We start from the raw sequence: 15,669 nt of genomic DNA, 5'->3' as shown, positions 1-15,669 counted from the left end.
AGCGCAACGCTATAAAATGATTTGAAAGTAACAAATGACGTGACGGGAAAAAAGGGGAACTACCCTTTTTATAAAAAAAAAATGTACCAGGCTCAACAGTTCTATTGCAATGCATGATAATGTAATTGCAAGTCATGGATTTGAACACTGTACGATTAATCACAAAGTTCATGTTTTAGCCCCGATTTACCAGCTGGGGTGCAACTAAATGGAAAAATAAACGGGGAACAATAAGGGAATTCTTCCAATCTTATCCCACTGAATAAGTGGAGGAAATGTTTAAAAAAGACTGAGTCTATTTTGCAGGAGGTATTTCTGTATTATCTTAATAGTTATAAAATGGTTCAAAATTAAACAAATTAATAAAATGAACTTAATTACAACAATTATACATTTTAAAGACAATTTGAGTCTCTTCTGCAGGCTTGAGACCTAAGTAGTCTTAAAAACTTGTAATCTAATGCAATTCAGTTAGCTAATCGTATCTTATTTGGGTAATGAAATGCTGAAGAAAGCATATTCTTCCACTACGGCATATGAACAGCGTTCAGTGGCCCCTTTGGATTAAAGGTGACCCTAGGCACTGATTCAGATATGTGCATGACGTGGCTCTATGTGACTGTCTCATAATATGTTATTACATATTCGAAAAACTGGTACTCTCTTACGTCAAATTATTTTATGAATAATGTTACGTGCAAACTTTTATATCAAAAAAGGCAGTCTTATGACAACAAGTACCTTGTACATAACTGGTAATAAATAACTATTCTCTCAGAAGAGATATGTTAATGGTCCATAAGTCTGTTTGTAGTTTTTCTCGTATGATCTACTTTATTGTTACACTTTGTTGCACAGATTTTGAAAGCATTGATAATTAAGCTTTGTTTGTGCTACGCTAAATAAGAATAGTATATGCTTTACCCCAGATTAGGGACTATAACAGCAATCAATAAGATTCCACATATCAAAACTGGCTTTTGATTAAGTTTAAGTAACATAGAGGCATACTTTATATTTATCAAATCTGAGTTTGCATTTATTACCCTTTGTTCTATTGAAATACATACACTTAAAAATGAAAAAGGACAATTACAGCAGAATCTAAAAACATTTGTCAATTACAAAAAAACTGTCCATTTGCTTAAATAGGCTCGAATGTAGTCTCATAAAGATTATCTTTAGACCATGTGAAAATGGCGTACCAGGGCAGGGGTCAGTCAGCCCCGGTGCCGCTCTTCAGGGGCGGCACACTGGAACACAGAAGTCCCAAGTCTCCAGAACGGTATCCTCCATTTGAGATATATATTTTATTTAGCTTTTTGGTATTTTATGAGTTTTTTTTGTGTGTTTATTTTTATTTATTAACTATATTATTTAGATTAACACACTGTCCATTGAGTTATTTATTTGCTATAGGGCTTTATATTTTCAAAGGGGTTCTTCTTTCCAGGACAAGCAATTCTATTCCCTGTTTTCTAGTTGGGATCCTTATTAATCCTCCTCTAGGTTGGTACTTTGCACTAATTGATGGGTGGTTAACTGGTGTTTTACTGTATAGTTACTATTAATGTATACTTGACAATGTGTTTATAAAAATACATTGTATCTGTAGATTTATTAATTACAGATATAAAATTCAGCTCAACGGTTGTCAAGGTGATTATCAGAGTTAAGTCAGTACCATCTGTCACAAGAGTGTTTTGTTGGTCATAGAGTTGGGCAGCCATATTCATTTTAATAAAGTCCCTAGTGAACTCACCTCCTCCTGAGGAATCAAATGTTTTAATGAGCTGTTACGTATCATAAATAGACAACTCTTCATAGGAGTCAAGTGAATGTTAACTACAGCGAAACTGTTGTTGATTGAAGAGTTGCACATTTAAAGCCAATTCAGTCAAGCTGTCATGAGCAAAGCCAAGTTTAAAATGTGGAACCATTGCTTACCCAAAAGACTTAGGTTTATAACTGAAGTTTCTATTAGCAATAAATGTATTATACCAATTGTATTCACTTTAAACATTAATTGGTAAGACCAGCAACAGATACATATTTTGGGAGGTTCATCTAGTTACTGCATTAGCTAATGTCTGCTAATGTATTCATTCTTTAACACTGGCCACAAATATCTATCAAGAAGTTTGTTTTTGCTGTTGAATGCATTGAGAAATGAATAAGTGAGTTTGCGACAGTCATCTAAATTAAAGTACTAATGCTATCAGACACATCAATGCATCAAGCTATGTTTGCATTTTAATTGATAGAATAAGTTTTAAGTTTTTTACCAACACGTTTGGGAATTATTTACAATGTAACCATCCCAATTAAAAATCTAATTGCTAAATAATGTGCTTAATTCATCCACCCATCTAAACCTTAATTGTTTGGAACTGTGGTTGAACATACATGATTTTGAAACCCAGCACCCTAAGGCCAAAATAGCAGAAAAAATATCACTACAATTTCAAAAATTATAATCTCAACATAACACTATTATAAACATAACACTATTTGTATTTCAGGGCTGAAATTAACCACACTGTTATTGTACTTTGGTGGTATATAACAGTAGTATTACTATTTATCTAAAGTAACTAAATATTTAGAAAAGTATTATTCTTATTCTCAGATGGTACCCTAAATAGTCTGTTTTACGTTAGAAGGTCTGCCAGTTCATACAAATTATAGAGGCATTTAAATGATGGGGTACTTTCTCTGTAATCTTAATTTAGTTGTGAATGTCTTGAGTCTTTAAAGGTTTACCGTAAATTCTTCTTGAGGTGAGGAATAGTGATGGCACTTATTCTGGAACAGTGAAGGCATACGCAGAAAGTATAAATATAAAAAGTGTTGATCCATAAACAGATAAGACACAGGAGACCACGGGACAGCATTTCACTATCGGTGGTGCTTAATCATAGAAAACATGTTTTCACTGTTCTGGTACTGTCAGTATTCCCCACCTAAGGAAAACGTATGCCTAAATAATTCTGAGAAAGTAACTTCTGATATTATTTGTTTTATATGGTGCCATCATATTCCATAGCGCTGTAGACAGGACCTCCCAAGCCATATATAACATAACAGCCAAGTGGTTTTTGAATGTATTCAGGCTATTCTTAACACCATGCATCTCAGATAGCTACCTAGGGTGCCTGCATTAGGGGGACATTAGGCAGTGGCATATTTGTTCCAGAGCAGAGCCCTGCACGGGACTGCTTTTTTAATCCCACTCCCGACCGCTCCCGCTGATTTTTGTCCAATCCTGCCATCTCCCGCAATGTGGGTGTTCCACTCCCGCCCGCTCCCGCAACATGTGTGCCCAATCCTGCCCGCTCCCGCCACATTTGTGGTCAATCCCACCCGCCTCCTTACCTGAACTGCAGATTTCCCGCGCAGTCCCGCAAGACTGTCCTCGAGTTGCTCCCTAACAGCGTCTCTTCTCTTGCTCCGCCCAGGAACAAGGTGGAGTCACTGGAAGTGACGTCACATCACGTGACTCCGCCATGTTCCTGGGCGGAGCAAGAGAAGAGACACTGTAAGGTAGCAGCACGAAGGCAGCCTTGCCGGACTGCACGGGATTACCGGGACCCGCAGGTAGAGTGTCTGACCGCCCGCTCCCACCCGCAACACCAGCAAGACTGCCTGCGCCCAGCAGGACCCGCCTCCCAATACAGTCCTCTATTCCAGAGTGACAGGTCCAAAGTGGTGACAGCCTGATGTCTTGAGGAGGCAGCAATATGGAATTGTCTGCTATATAACTGTTATAGTTCATGAATATTAGTGTCTTATATATTAGAGGCTTGTTTTGCTTTACCTTTATAATTTATTTTCCTCACTATAAGAATATACAGTATATATTTACACTTATTGACATTGTGATATGTACAATAATACAGTATAAAACAATATATCTATCTCCTTGGATTAAAATTACAATAAAAGTAGGGCTAAATGTATATATATATCTCTATATATATAGCTCTCTCTCTCTATATATATATATATATGTGTGTGTGCAAATAATATTTTGGATATTTATTTTTCGGGGTACCTATTACCTTTTTATTTCACAGCAATAAATAACTGCACATTACTGAGAACTATCACTGCTGAAGGTACCGATAACACTTTAAAACTAACAAAGTTTTTGGAGAGGCTTGAAGTTTATTTCCTTAGAAGTTCCAGTGACAATTTTATGGAACTTACAGAAAAAAGTTTCTGCAGGGAAAAATAAACATGAATTAAGAAGAGAACCCATTGCTTTAGGAGTTGTAAAATGAATTAGCTGAGGGCTAGAAGATCTACAGAGTCTGTAATAAAAATTTAAAAATAAAACTGGTTCTCTTTGGCATCTGGATACCAATGCATAAATTTGTTATGATGCCCCAAACACACATAACATAAATGATTTTTTATTAAGTCTTCAATTTTTATAGTATCTTTAAATATCTATTATTTTATCTTTTCATATAAAATAAGTACATAAAGGGCATACGAGGGTTCTAGTATACAGCTTGAAGCTTAAGGCAAAATAATACCGTCAGGCAGCCTCTCCAGAATTTTAAACAGGTAAAAGGAAAGAAGGTGACATTAAAAATAATGATACAAAAACTAAACAATTTAACAGTACAAGCATTTTTTACAGTGTGTTGCTCTGAAATGAATTGCCATTTTATAAAAACAAAGCGTAATATGTTTGTTAATCAATGATGCTGGCACTGTGAAAATCACAGTAATGGTTATGTTATATGAAGAAGCTGGATTTTAAAGCTCATATAAAGATTATTGTGGGGAACATATGAATCATGGACTGTTGTGCGATTTAGCTTGTTCTCCCCCAATGCATTCACTATATCATGAAAATGCCTTTAAGGCTCCAGAAGAACATATGGAACTGTTTTCCCAGGAATCATTTTTATTATGCCCTGAAAGGTAGGATTTGGGTACTGATGATGCTTTTAGGAAGACGCCAGCTTAGATATCAACCACTATTCAAGGTAAACTGCCATTATTGCTGCTTAATTATAATATTGGGTTTTCCGAATGTAACCATAGATAAATATCTTTGTACATTACAGGTTACATACTAGTTACAATGACAAGCAAAATATATTTATATATTTTTATATATATGTTTTACGCTACATTCAGGGATGGGCTGGTCCGGGGGGCAATTACCTTACCGGGCTGGCCCAAAATTGTTTACAAAGGGCCGGTCAAAACTGAGGATTCATGGAGAAACTATCCAAAGATGCTGGGTTATTTGTATACACATCAAAGTTAGATAACGCTCATATCTGGAATGCTAATCAGGCATCAGAACAATTAAAATACCATACCAACACATTGCTTCAGACCTGATGAAGAGAAACTCTCGAAAGCTTGTCTTTTAAATATTATGTTAGTCCAATAAAAAAAGGTATCACCGCATACTCTGCAATACTTTTTTGACATTGTGTCTACTGGACTAATATGGCTTAACCAATTTTCACACACACACTATATATATATATATATATATATATATATATATTTTATCCAGCTTTTGTGCTAGTGATGCATGTTTCCAGGTGGTTATAATATATGTGTTTATTATAAATGCATCATATGATAATCTGTCTTAAAGAGAAGTAGAACATTTATAATAAAAAAAAAAATTCCACGCAAACATTTTTGTTTGCCATGATTTCTGATTATAGAGGTCAGTCTTATCCACCCCAGGGTAGAGTCAGAAATCTCTGTGCCTCGGGCAAAAGAAAATTCTGCACTGGGAATAACTGATGATCCACATGTAGCAAAAAGAACAGTTTTGATTTCAGGATGGCAAACAAGTTATTTATGAATCACTTCTTAAAAAATAATGAAAGCCAAAAGCAACCCCAAAGGAAAACAAAATAGCCAGTAGATGCAAACATCAGAAGTTGTATAAAGGCAAGAAAAATCATAAAAGCCAAAGGAATGCAAAAACAAGAAGAAAAGGAAAAACATAACATAAACACACTATAACCATCCCCATCAAAAACATATCTTCTGGTTTGATGTGAGCAGCAATAGTCTGTTTGATTATATGCTTTCTGGCTTTTTTGAGCTTTTTACATGTGATATATTTTTTTAACAAACATGTTCATAGCATTTTCAATTTATCTCAATTGTTTTCTTAGTTGTTATTTGAATACTATCTCCTACATGATCTTGTTCATATCAAAAAAATTAATTTAACTATACATGATCTTGAATTTCATTAAAATGCCAAAAAAAAACCAAATAGTACTAATGACTACTATGGTGAGAAAATAAAACATGCTTACATATAAAATATAGTATATTCTGTTAGTGACATCATTGATAAAATTATGAAATTACATATGGAATGCAGAGTACTACCAAATTAAACAATTATATAGAATGTTAAAATATGTACACACAATTTACTAATATTCTGAGACTTAATCATGCTATACAATTTAGTCTTCTAGTACTTTACAACACTTTTTGACCTAAAGTGTATTTATCAAAGAGCAGATGACTGGTATTGACTGGTGTAAAAAATCTTATTAAACCCAAAATGGTATAAATTAGGATTAGAAATTGCTAGGCAATCTAGAAAAAAACCTCAGTTTACTAAATTTTACATTTCTAAATTAGTAATTTAAAATATTTTATTAAGTTGTTAATATTTTGAAAAAAGTGTAACTTCCTCTAGCCCTTTAAGTTCTAGACCATATGGCACCCCAAGCTAGAATACAGTATTGTCTGACACACCCCCTTTAATTTCTTTTATTAATTTTAAAATGGGCTAAGATAGTTACAAATCAGTTAATGAGTCTCATTTATTCACACAAAGGGAACAATTTCAGCCTTTAAAGAAAAACACACATATGATTTCCAAGCCTGGAAAACCACACACAACCGCTCTTTCACTCATATACACACTCTCACTCACACTCTCCCAACTCTTATTTGTCAGGGGCCTGGCTCTCTCACCACAATTGTGGAGTCACATGACTTTTACACGATCCTGCTGAGCACCTGCTTCTTTCATATTGTGCTAAACAGTATCTCTTATATTATGATGCAGTGTATTCAAACCACATTGAGTAGAATTTTCTACCAAAAAAAAAAAATTTAATTGGCTTTCAGCTGCATTCAGTCATCTGATAAATTGACATTTTGTTCTGAAATGAAGCCGATTTACCAAAGCAGAAGATGACATAGCCTGCCAATGAGATGGATAGTTAGCATGCTGAGAGTATAAAGGGATATAAAAAAACACAAAGTGGAAGTGATATACTGTCCTACTCTCATCACTTCATTATATGTGAATCAGAATTTAACTTATTCCCATCTGAAGAAGTCTAGATGTAACACTGGAATGCCATGTTGTATTTTTTACAAAAAACTACAGCATAACACCCATCACGACGGGTGGTCGCACCAAATATTCTGTTCAATCACTTTGCATTTTGTTAAATGATAAAAATAAACAATTAACATGCCTATTGTTGACAGATTTCTTACTTTACATCATTTTTTCACACCTGCCTAAAACTTTTGCACAGTACTGTATTTCATTTCTGACCATAAGGCAAAAAGTCCAGATGGTTAATTTTCCATTGGTCACTACCAAGTGTTCTACATACAATTTTCCAATAAAACATACATTTGTGATAAATAATAAAAATCAATGATATAGGAGTGTGCTGAATACGGTTGACAACCCTTTTTATCTCATTCTCACAAACATAGCCGATAATTGTTACATAGTTACATAGGCTGAAAAAAGACATGCGTCCATCAAGTTCAGCCTTTCCTATATCTGTTAATTTGTTGCTGTTGATCCAAAAGAAGGCAAAAAAACCAAACCTCCATATAGTTTGAGAATTAATCATTCTTCTACTAAAAATAAAACTGACATCCAGCAAGGGCCCTATTATATACAATGCAACTGGTACATTTGTTAATGAGCTTCTGGGGTGGCAACCACTTATTTATGAGTGTAGTATTTGGCACCAATCACCTCCTGTGCATTTACAATATACTGGGGATTGGGAAGTTGATCTATCAGCATCATGTCCACATTTGTATTCCTGATACACATATCTGGAAACTTCCCTTTTGGGGAGTGGCTTTGCGAAGAGGCTGGGCTATCCACACATGAGGTTGCAGAGCTAAATGGGTGGGAAATGGGTGGGGAATGGGTGGGGAATGGGAGGGAAGTAGGCAGGAAGAGGCCAACAGACTGCAGGTTAAGCCCAGAGCGTTCCCAGATCTAGTATTTTGTATTTCGTTTTGCAAAGGCTCAATTCATATATATCCAGGTCTGGCATGTGAGGACAAGAAACATGATTTTTAGAATTGTCGCGTCATCCACAAGCACAATTGTATACTTAGTATTTTCCATATGTGGGTTGTAAGCATCCCAATTTATTGGAAAACGCTTAATTGTGTTTCTAGTTGCTAACAGTTATCAGTTGCTAGTTTCGGATTAGAAACAGATATATAAAACCAGAAATATCCATCTTCTAATATAAATCATTTCACTTTGTTTAAAGTATTGATTGCTTAAGTTTTGATATATGCTGGACAAGAATAAATACAAATTTTAATAGAAATATAAGGTCACTTACCCAGTAATTAAATGATTAAATAATCAATATGTTATACATAATACAATTTATGCGAAATGAGAATGTACTAGGAAGGCGTTCATGGTATCTGACATTTGATATGATAAAAGTATTACTAAGAATCAAGAACACCAACTCTAGCAAACTAAAGACATGATATTATAACAACTTATTTTAAAGGCTTTTGGAACAGAATTCTTGATTTTTCTTGATTTGAATTTCCTTTTACAAAATACTTGACACTGATCAAAATGCTTTTGTACAGTCAGACATAAGAACCCATTAGAGATTTAAGAAAACTTAAATGACCTCAAGTACAGTATTCTTTTGGGGGAATGAAAAAGAGTGCTCACTAATGGATATGATACTTATCTTTTATATAGTTTCTTTTTTTTATGCATTTCTACAATAATTAATGAATGAATGAATATATATATATATAGTAGTCAACCTAAAATACAGGTAATTTGGTACAAAATTGCAAGAAGTTTTTGCACCCATAACTGCATTCTTTCAGGTACCATACAGCTACACTTCTTAATCACATTATCCCAAAGAAGATATCCTCTATTATAGCATTAATTGAATGAAGATATGCCTGATGTCTTCATGTGAAATTTCCCTATTTGTGTACATTGGGGCTATTTTGTCACATTGAATGAAGGTGGGAATAGATTTGAGCTTCTCATCCCAACTTAACCAAAACTGCATAACATGTCTGTTCACAAAGGTCAACTGTCAAGTCAATCACTGTCCAAATGAACTCAACTGCCGACTTGCAGTGTGTTGTTATGAAAGCAGTAAAAAATGGATATCATATTGAGGTCAAGTTGATAAAGTAAGCTGTTGATATTATCAACACTACTCACTGGGAGGAGGCAAGCTGACTTCCTTGGACTCAATAGAGCTGATGAAATTGACAACAAATATTTGTATTTTTTTAATGTAAGTACATTTTAATTTTTGATGTTTTGAAATGTTTTGGCATAAATACAGTGCCCTCCACTAATATTGGCACCCTTGGTAAATAGGAGGAAAAAAGCCTATGAAAATGTGTCTTTATTGTTTAACCGTTTAATCTTTTCTTCAAAATATACACAAAAATACTCCGCTCTCATGGATATCAAACAATTACAAGCACAGCAATTGGCACCCCCAAGAATGCATATGAAAAAAAGATATTCCCCATTGATATTTTGCCTTTTTTTGTACACCTGGGTGATTGGGAACAGGAAATTGTTAAACCATGACTTCCAGTTTCACAGGGATATAAATATTAGATAACACATAGTCAAAATTTCCTTAGTCATTCATCATAATGGGTAACACCAAGGCATATAGCTGTGATGTGCGGCAAAAGGTCGTTAAGCTTCACAAAATGGGAAGTGGCTGTAAGATAATAGCAGGGAATAGGATGTCAGTCTATACTGTCTCAATGCACTGTGAAGAGGAAGGTTTGAGTGGACAAAAAATCTCCAAAGATCACAGCTGGAGAATTGCAGAAGTTAGTTGTGTCTTGGGGTCAGAAAGTCTCCAAAACTACAATCTGATGTCAACTACATCACCTACACCACCACAAGTTGTTTGGAAAGGTTTCAGGAAAAAACTATACTCAACTCAACAGTCTTAAATTTGCCAGACACTACTGGAGCTTCAGATTAGATCAGGTTCTATGGTCAGATAAAACCAAAATAGAGCTTTTTGGCAATATTATTATTATAATTATTTATTGTTTTATATAGCGCCATCAAATTCCATAGCGATGTACAATGGGTAGACAGGACATAACAAGTAGCATGTAACATAACAAATTGACTAACAGAGACAACAGGTGAGGAGGGCCCTGCTCAAAAGAGCTTACAATCTAGAGGACCAGTGGTGGGTTTTAGGGCACACAGGGAGGTAACCATATGAAAACCTACCTCATGCCAAAGGACCTGGACATTTTGTTAGGATACATGAAATTTCAAATATCAACCGATATTAAATGAATATCTGACAGCCTCTGCAAGAAAGCTTAAAATGAGCTGTGGTTGGATCTTCCAGCAGGAGAGTGATTCAAAACATCAAAATCACTACAAAAATGGTTTACTGACCACAAAATCAAGGTCCTACCGTGAACATCCCAGTCTCCAGAACCCCATAGAAAACATGTGAGGTGAACTGAAGAGTAGACTCCACCAGCGTCAACCTTGAAATTTGAATGGTCTCAGACCCCTTCCCATGTATTATCCAACCTCATGGTGTTATCTTGGCAAAGAAGGGTGGCACAGAGTATTGACTAAAAGGGTGCCAATAATTGTGGCACACATATATTTACCATTTTTTTATTTATAAACTTGTGTGGTGTTTGCAATTGCAAAGAGTATTTTTGTGTACTTTTTTGAAGAAAATATCAAAGGGTTAAACAATAAGGACAATTTCCCACATCATTCTTTGCTCATATTTACCAAGGGTGCCAATATGAGTTGACTATATATTATACCATATGTATGCATATATATATATATATATATATATATATAGATAATTTTATTTCTTTATTTTTGTTCCTAGCATTGTTGTAGCATACATTTACCTTTACAGGCTACCATATTCGCACAGTCAAATTTAGGAAGCTGAATTCTACATTGCCTGGTTCTCCTTGAATTATTAACATATCACATCATACCAATTTCACTGGCACAATATGCTAAAGAAACAATAAAGGAAACAAAGAAGGAGTGGTGATGACTAAAATGAAAGTTATACCAAAAAAGTAAAAGTTTTTATATTTTTAACATGTATATAAATAACATATTTTAGTTAAATACAAAAACTATTACTTACATCCACTTATAATTAAATGTGTGAGATACAGTTATGATCATGATGCTGATGCACTATAAGTTGCAAAAATAATATTCCATGAGTTAGGTTCTGTCTAAGCATAGGCTAGTTGACTATAATGTGAATATTTAATTAAGCATAGAGAGCACTTATTGATTACATTTCATACAGACAATTATTTGGCATCCTCTCATCTCACAGACAACTGACTTTATTACCCCATCTGAGATGTCCCCGGAATTGCCTCAGAGGCCTGGTGCATGGCACCTTTTAACACAACTTTAAAATAATATTATATTAATTCACGTTCGTTAACATATCAGGTGCAGTATTGACACTAATAATTACCAATATTACGCGTCTTACTACGTGGTAAACATATATTTTTTCACAAATATATGCAGATACACACTTTTCCAGCCTCAGTTCCTGTAGTCACCTAGTGTCATTTCAAACTTTCTACCATAATTATTTTCACTTACAGAACTGTCAAAGTATTCTATTTGGCTTCAAGGCAGTTATTTACTGAATTTGCCTAGAAAATTGTGTCTGGGTTTTCAAAGGAAAAAAGTCCATTTACTTTGATACATCTGTGCTGTGTTTGCTTTGTAATGATAAACAGAGGAATATAAATCAAGTTAAGTTTTATGACAGTGCAAAAGTTTTAATTTAAAACCGAAAAAAAAAAGAAATAACAAGCTCATTCTCTAGCAAATACATCATTTTTTTATAAATATATAGATTTAGCTTATTATGTGTTTGTGACGTTTGTCCTGGGAAAAAGGGTCAATGGCAATCCTTGTATATTGATATCATATTTTATACTTATCTTTCTGCATTATTTGTTTATGACATTGCTACCCTCATAACTGCTCCAGAAGTCAAATCAATAATATATTCCATATTATATTTCACCAAAGCACCTTGGTCAGGAATGATGTATGGAAAGAAGTGGCTTTTTGACATCTCTTAGGTCATTGATACAATGAAAATCAATTATACTCCAGTGGCAAAATATTTTACCACCAAAGTCATTTTTTTATATGTATCATGGTACACAAAGGGAATATAAAAACAATTTATCGTTCTTGTTTAACTAGAACTTTACAAACCAATGAAGAACAGAACTGGTGCACAGGTGGTGGAAGAAGTCTACATTTCAAGCTTAAATGAGAGAGTTGACACCAAACACAGTTAAGGATCATCCATATCATTAAGCAAATATCTATAGTTTTGCAGCAGTGACCTGAATTAGTCTCCACGTGTCTCTTCCATGTTTCCATTGTTAGAGCTAAGCTCTGCGATACAACATTATATTCCAGCACTCTGTCTTTTAATGAAGAATGGCACTGGGCAAAAATGAACTATGGAGGCTATGCCAACTAGTCATAGTCCTCCATAGTGTCGAGGGGCTGGTTGAGGAGATCAGTAGTCTCCCTTTTAACTGGTCCACTGAACAGGGGTGCTACAGGGAGCCTGATCACCCAAGTGGGCCATAAGCTCCCTGTTATGCAGCAGAGGGGTTGCTGTCTCATGTCTACACCAGAATAAACCACTGCTGAAATGTACATGATGAAGAATACGAGAGATTTATTTAAAGTTAAATGCATGTGTCTGGGTTTTTGTGAAGTGATAAAATCATTGCAATCTAATATTATGTTTTTCATTTAACAACCGTGGCAACTAAATACAGACACCAACATATCACTGTCCTGCCAATTACTTGTCTACCGTTTACGTTATCAACAACAAAGGACCTATGAGAAGTGTGAACACTGAGCCTATTTTTTTAAAATTAGATTCTTAGAAATATACAGCTCAGAATGGGCATTCACTATTTGATGCCTGAACAGTTCTGCAGTTAAATTCTCTTTTTTCTTTTAATCATCATCATCATCATCATCATCATCATCATAATTTACTTTTATAACACCAATTCACACACAAAAATTATGATAAACATAGATTAACGTAGAGACCAAAGCTGAGACCAACGCATGAAGGAAAAACTTGTCTACGTATATTGTGCACCTGGATTACTGGTGCAAGACATACACTTTCACATGTCAAGTTATAACGATTAGCATACTTCGTAACTGTTCTCAGTGCTGTCTTTTGCAGAGTGCCCCAATTAATAATTTATCCAATATAAGGAATCTGTGGTTATATGAGATGCAGGAGTGGTTAAGGGATATTTTATTATAGCGGGAGTTTGTAGGAAAACTGAACATTTTAACTGAGGTTTTATCATATTTTGTATTTAACATAGAGGTAACCTTGAACATTCTTATGTTGATTTGATTTAACCAGGTCCTGTTCAGATAAGAATTTTCTAAGGTCTCTGACAAAATCTTTGCCATAAGAAAGATTAACTCACAAATTTCAATGGGATATATGGAATACTGTATAAAAGGCATATCACCAACATTTTAGGTGTCCAAATCAGGGCACCTTTGTTGGGGGCAAGGAGAGAAAGCAGTGCAGAGCAGGGCCAAGATTGAAGGCAGGGCAAGGGCGGGGGGGGGGGTTAAGAAGATCTCCCCAACTGACTCATAAACCCCACTGCACGCAAAAATGTCAGGAGAGTGAGCTCAGTAGCTTGCTGCCAGTGAGTATACTGCCTGTGTACATTCATAAGCACGAAAAGCATTCGGCTGAATGCATAACCTGCAAGGCAGTGATCATGAAAACTAATGACATCTGACGAATCCACCCAGACATTTGCATGGGAAAAAAGGTAACACTCTATGCTATGATATGCACATAGATTAAATTACTGGGTGGCATATATCTAGATCCCTTGCATGATAATTATTTTAATATAGAGTACTTTATAACAATTCCATAATAAGTATTGAGTAAAAGAAACGTAAAAAAGTCCAATGCCATTCCCACCTGTTTTGGGATCAACCGAGAAATACGGCTGTCCTTGAAGAATACTGTAAACAACTCTGGCGCTGTTTCCATACGTAGGGTCATCACTATCTGTAGCGGTCACCTGAATAACAGAAGTACCTGTGTGATCACAAGAAATAAAATGATATATACATTACATACATATACACATACATTTGTATATGGATTTAGGCCTAATACTAGATCTCGGGTGGTCACAATTTCCAAAAATGTTACTTTCCTTTTTTTAAAAAAAAAAATATTGCATTTACTACATTATTTCTCATGGTATGACAAGGCAATCAAAGTAAGGAATAATTTTAAGTTAGCATGCAAAGAGTAGGCAATTTTTTTTACCAGTCAATCAAAACCTTGAACATAAGCTACTCACTCCAATGCTATAAATGCCAAGCTGAGTAAAGACAGGTTTGTAACATGTTTCTGCAATATTTAGTGTAATTGGTTTCAGCCAATCACTGATGCTCATTGTGAAGGAGATGAACACTTCGTATAACAAAGAATTTCTTCTACTTTTTACTATATACTACCATCACTGCCCAGCAGTGGGGAGCTCCACATTAACATGATTGAACATGTCTATTTATGTCACCTAAAAAAGTGTGCATAAATTGGTCAATTTTTTCAAATTCTTAAGCACTTTTCTTAAGCATAATTGCCAGTGGTACCAATCTTTGAGCTATGGTGATAAGTGCAAAGGATGACACTTATTCATGGCTTATCCACATCATTCATAAAACAAAGATCCATATATGCCCCTATGACCAGGAAAGGATGATGGCAACTATGCTGATTACTTGTATAAGTGCATGATTTGCTTAAAATAATCTAATTAGTTCTATCTAGCCAGTATCTATTAATTATCTGTACGTACCATCTGTTTGTCTAGCTCCTTAGCTAGAAACATATAATTTGACTGATAAGAACCATTCGGCCCATCTAGTCTGCCCATTTTTCCTGCTGTAAATTGTAATCATTCTTTGGTCTTGTTTTAGATTCAGAATAGGTCTATGCATATCCTATGTATGTTTCAATTTCCTCACTGTCTGTATTAACATCTACCACTTCTGCTCAGAAGCTGTACCGCTTATATAGCAACTCTACGTAAAGTAGGCTGTGGAGGTGTGATGCCGTGAGATGTGATGATAGTGTGTGGATGGTTAAATGTGAGTGTCAGGGGCAAGGGTCCGGGGGAGGGGGCACTCGGCTTCACCTCCACCCTGTGCCACCCCTCCCCTAGTTACATGTATATCCATCTATGCATCTATCTATGCATCTACCTATCACAATAAAATAT

The 15,669-nt window shown here is 35.1% G+C and overlaps 1 protein-coding gene across 1 annotated transcript in view; it reads right to left on the bottom strand.

Moving 5' to 3' along the window:
* LOC149302557 (cadherin-18-like) overlaps positions 1-15,669 on the bottom strand; it is a 142,175-nt gene that overhangs the window by 77,782 nt on the left and 48,724 nt on the right. Inside the window, exon 3 of the mRNA XM_089482337.1 lies at positions 14,355-14,474. Within this exon, the coding sequence (XP_089338463.1) occupies positions 14,355-14,474 (120 nt within the window). The remainder of the gene's footprint in view (positions 1-14,354; positions 14,475-15,669) is intronic.

This window comes from Sceloporus occidentalis, unplaced genomic scaffold (genome assembly GCF_023333645.1).
Source record: "Sceloporus occidentalis isolate IW3139 unplaced genomic scaffold, rSceOcc1.0.p SCAF_18, whole genome shotgun sequence".
Classification (NCBI taxonomy): Eukaryota; Metazoa; Chordata; class Lepidosauria; order Squamata; family Phrynosomatidae; genus Sceloporus; species Sceloporus occidentalis.
This window is presented reverse-complemented; position numbering and strand designations above follow the sequence as displayed.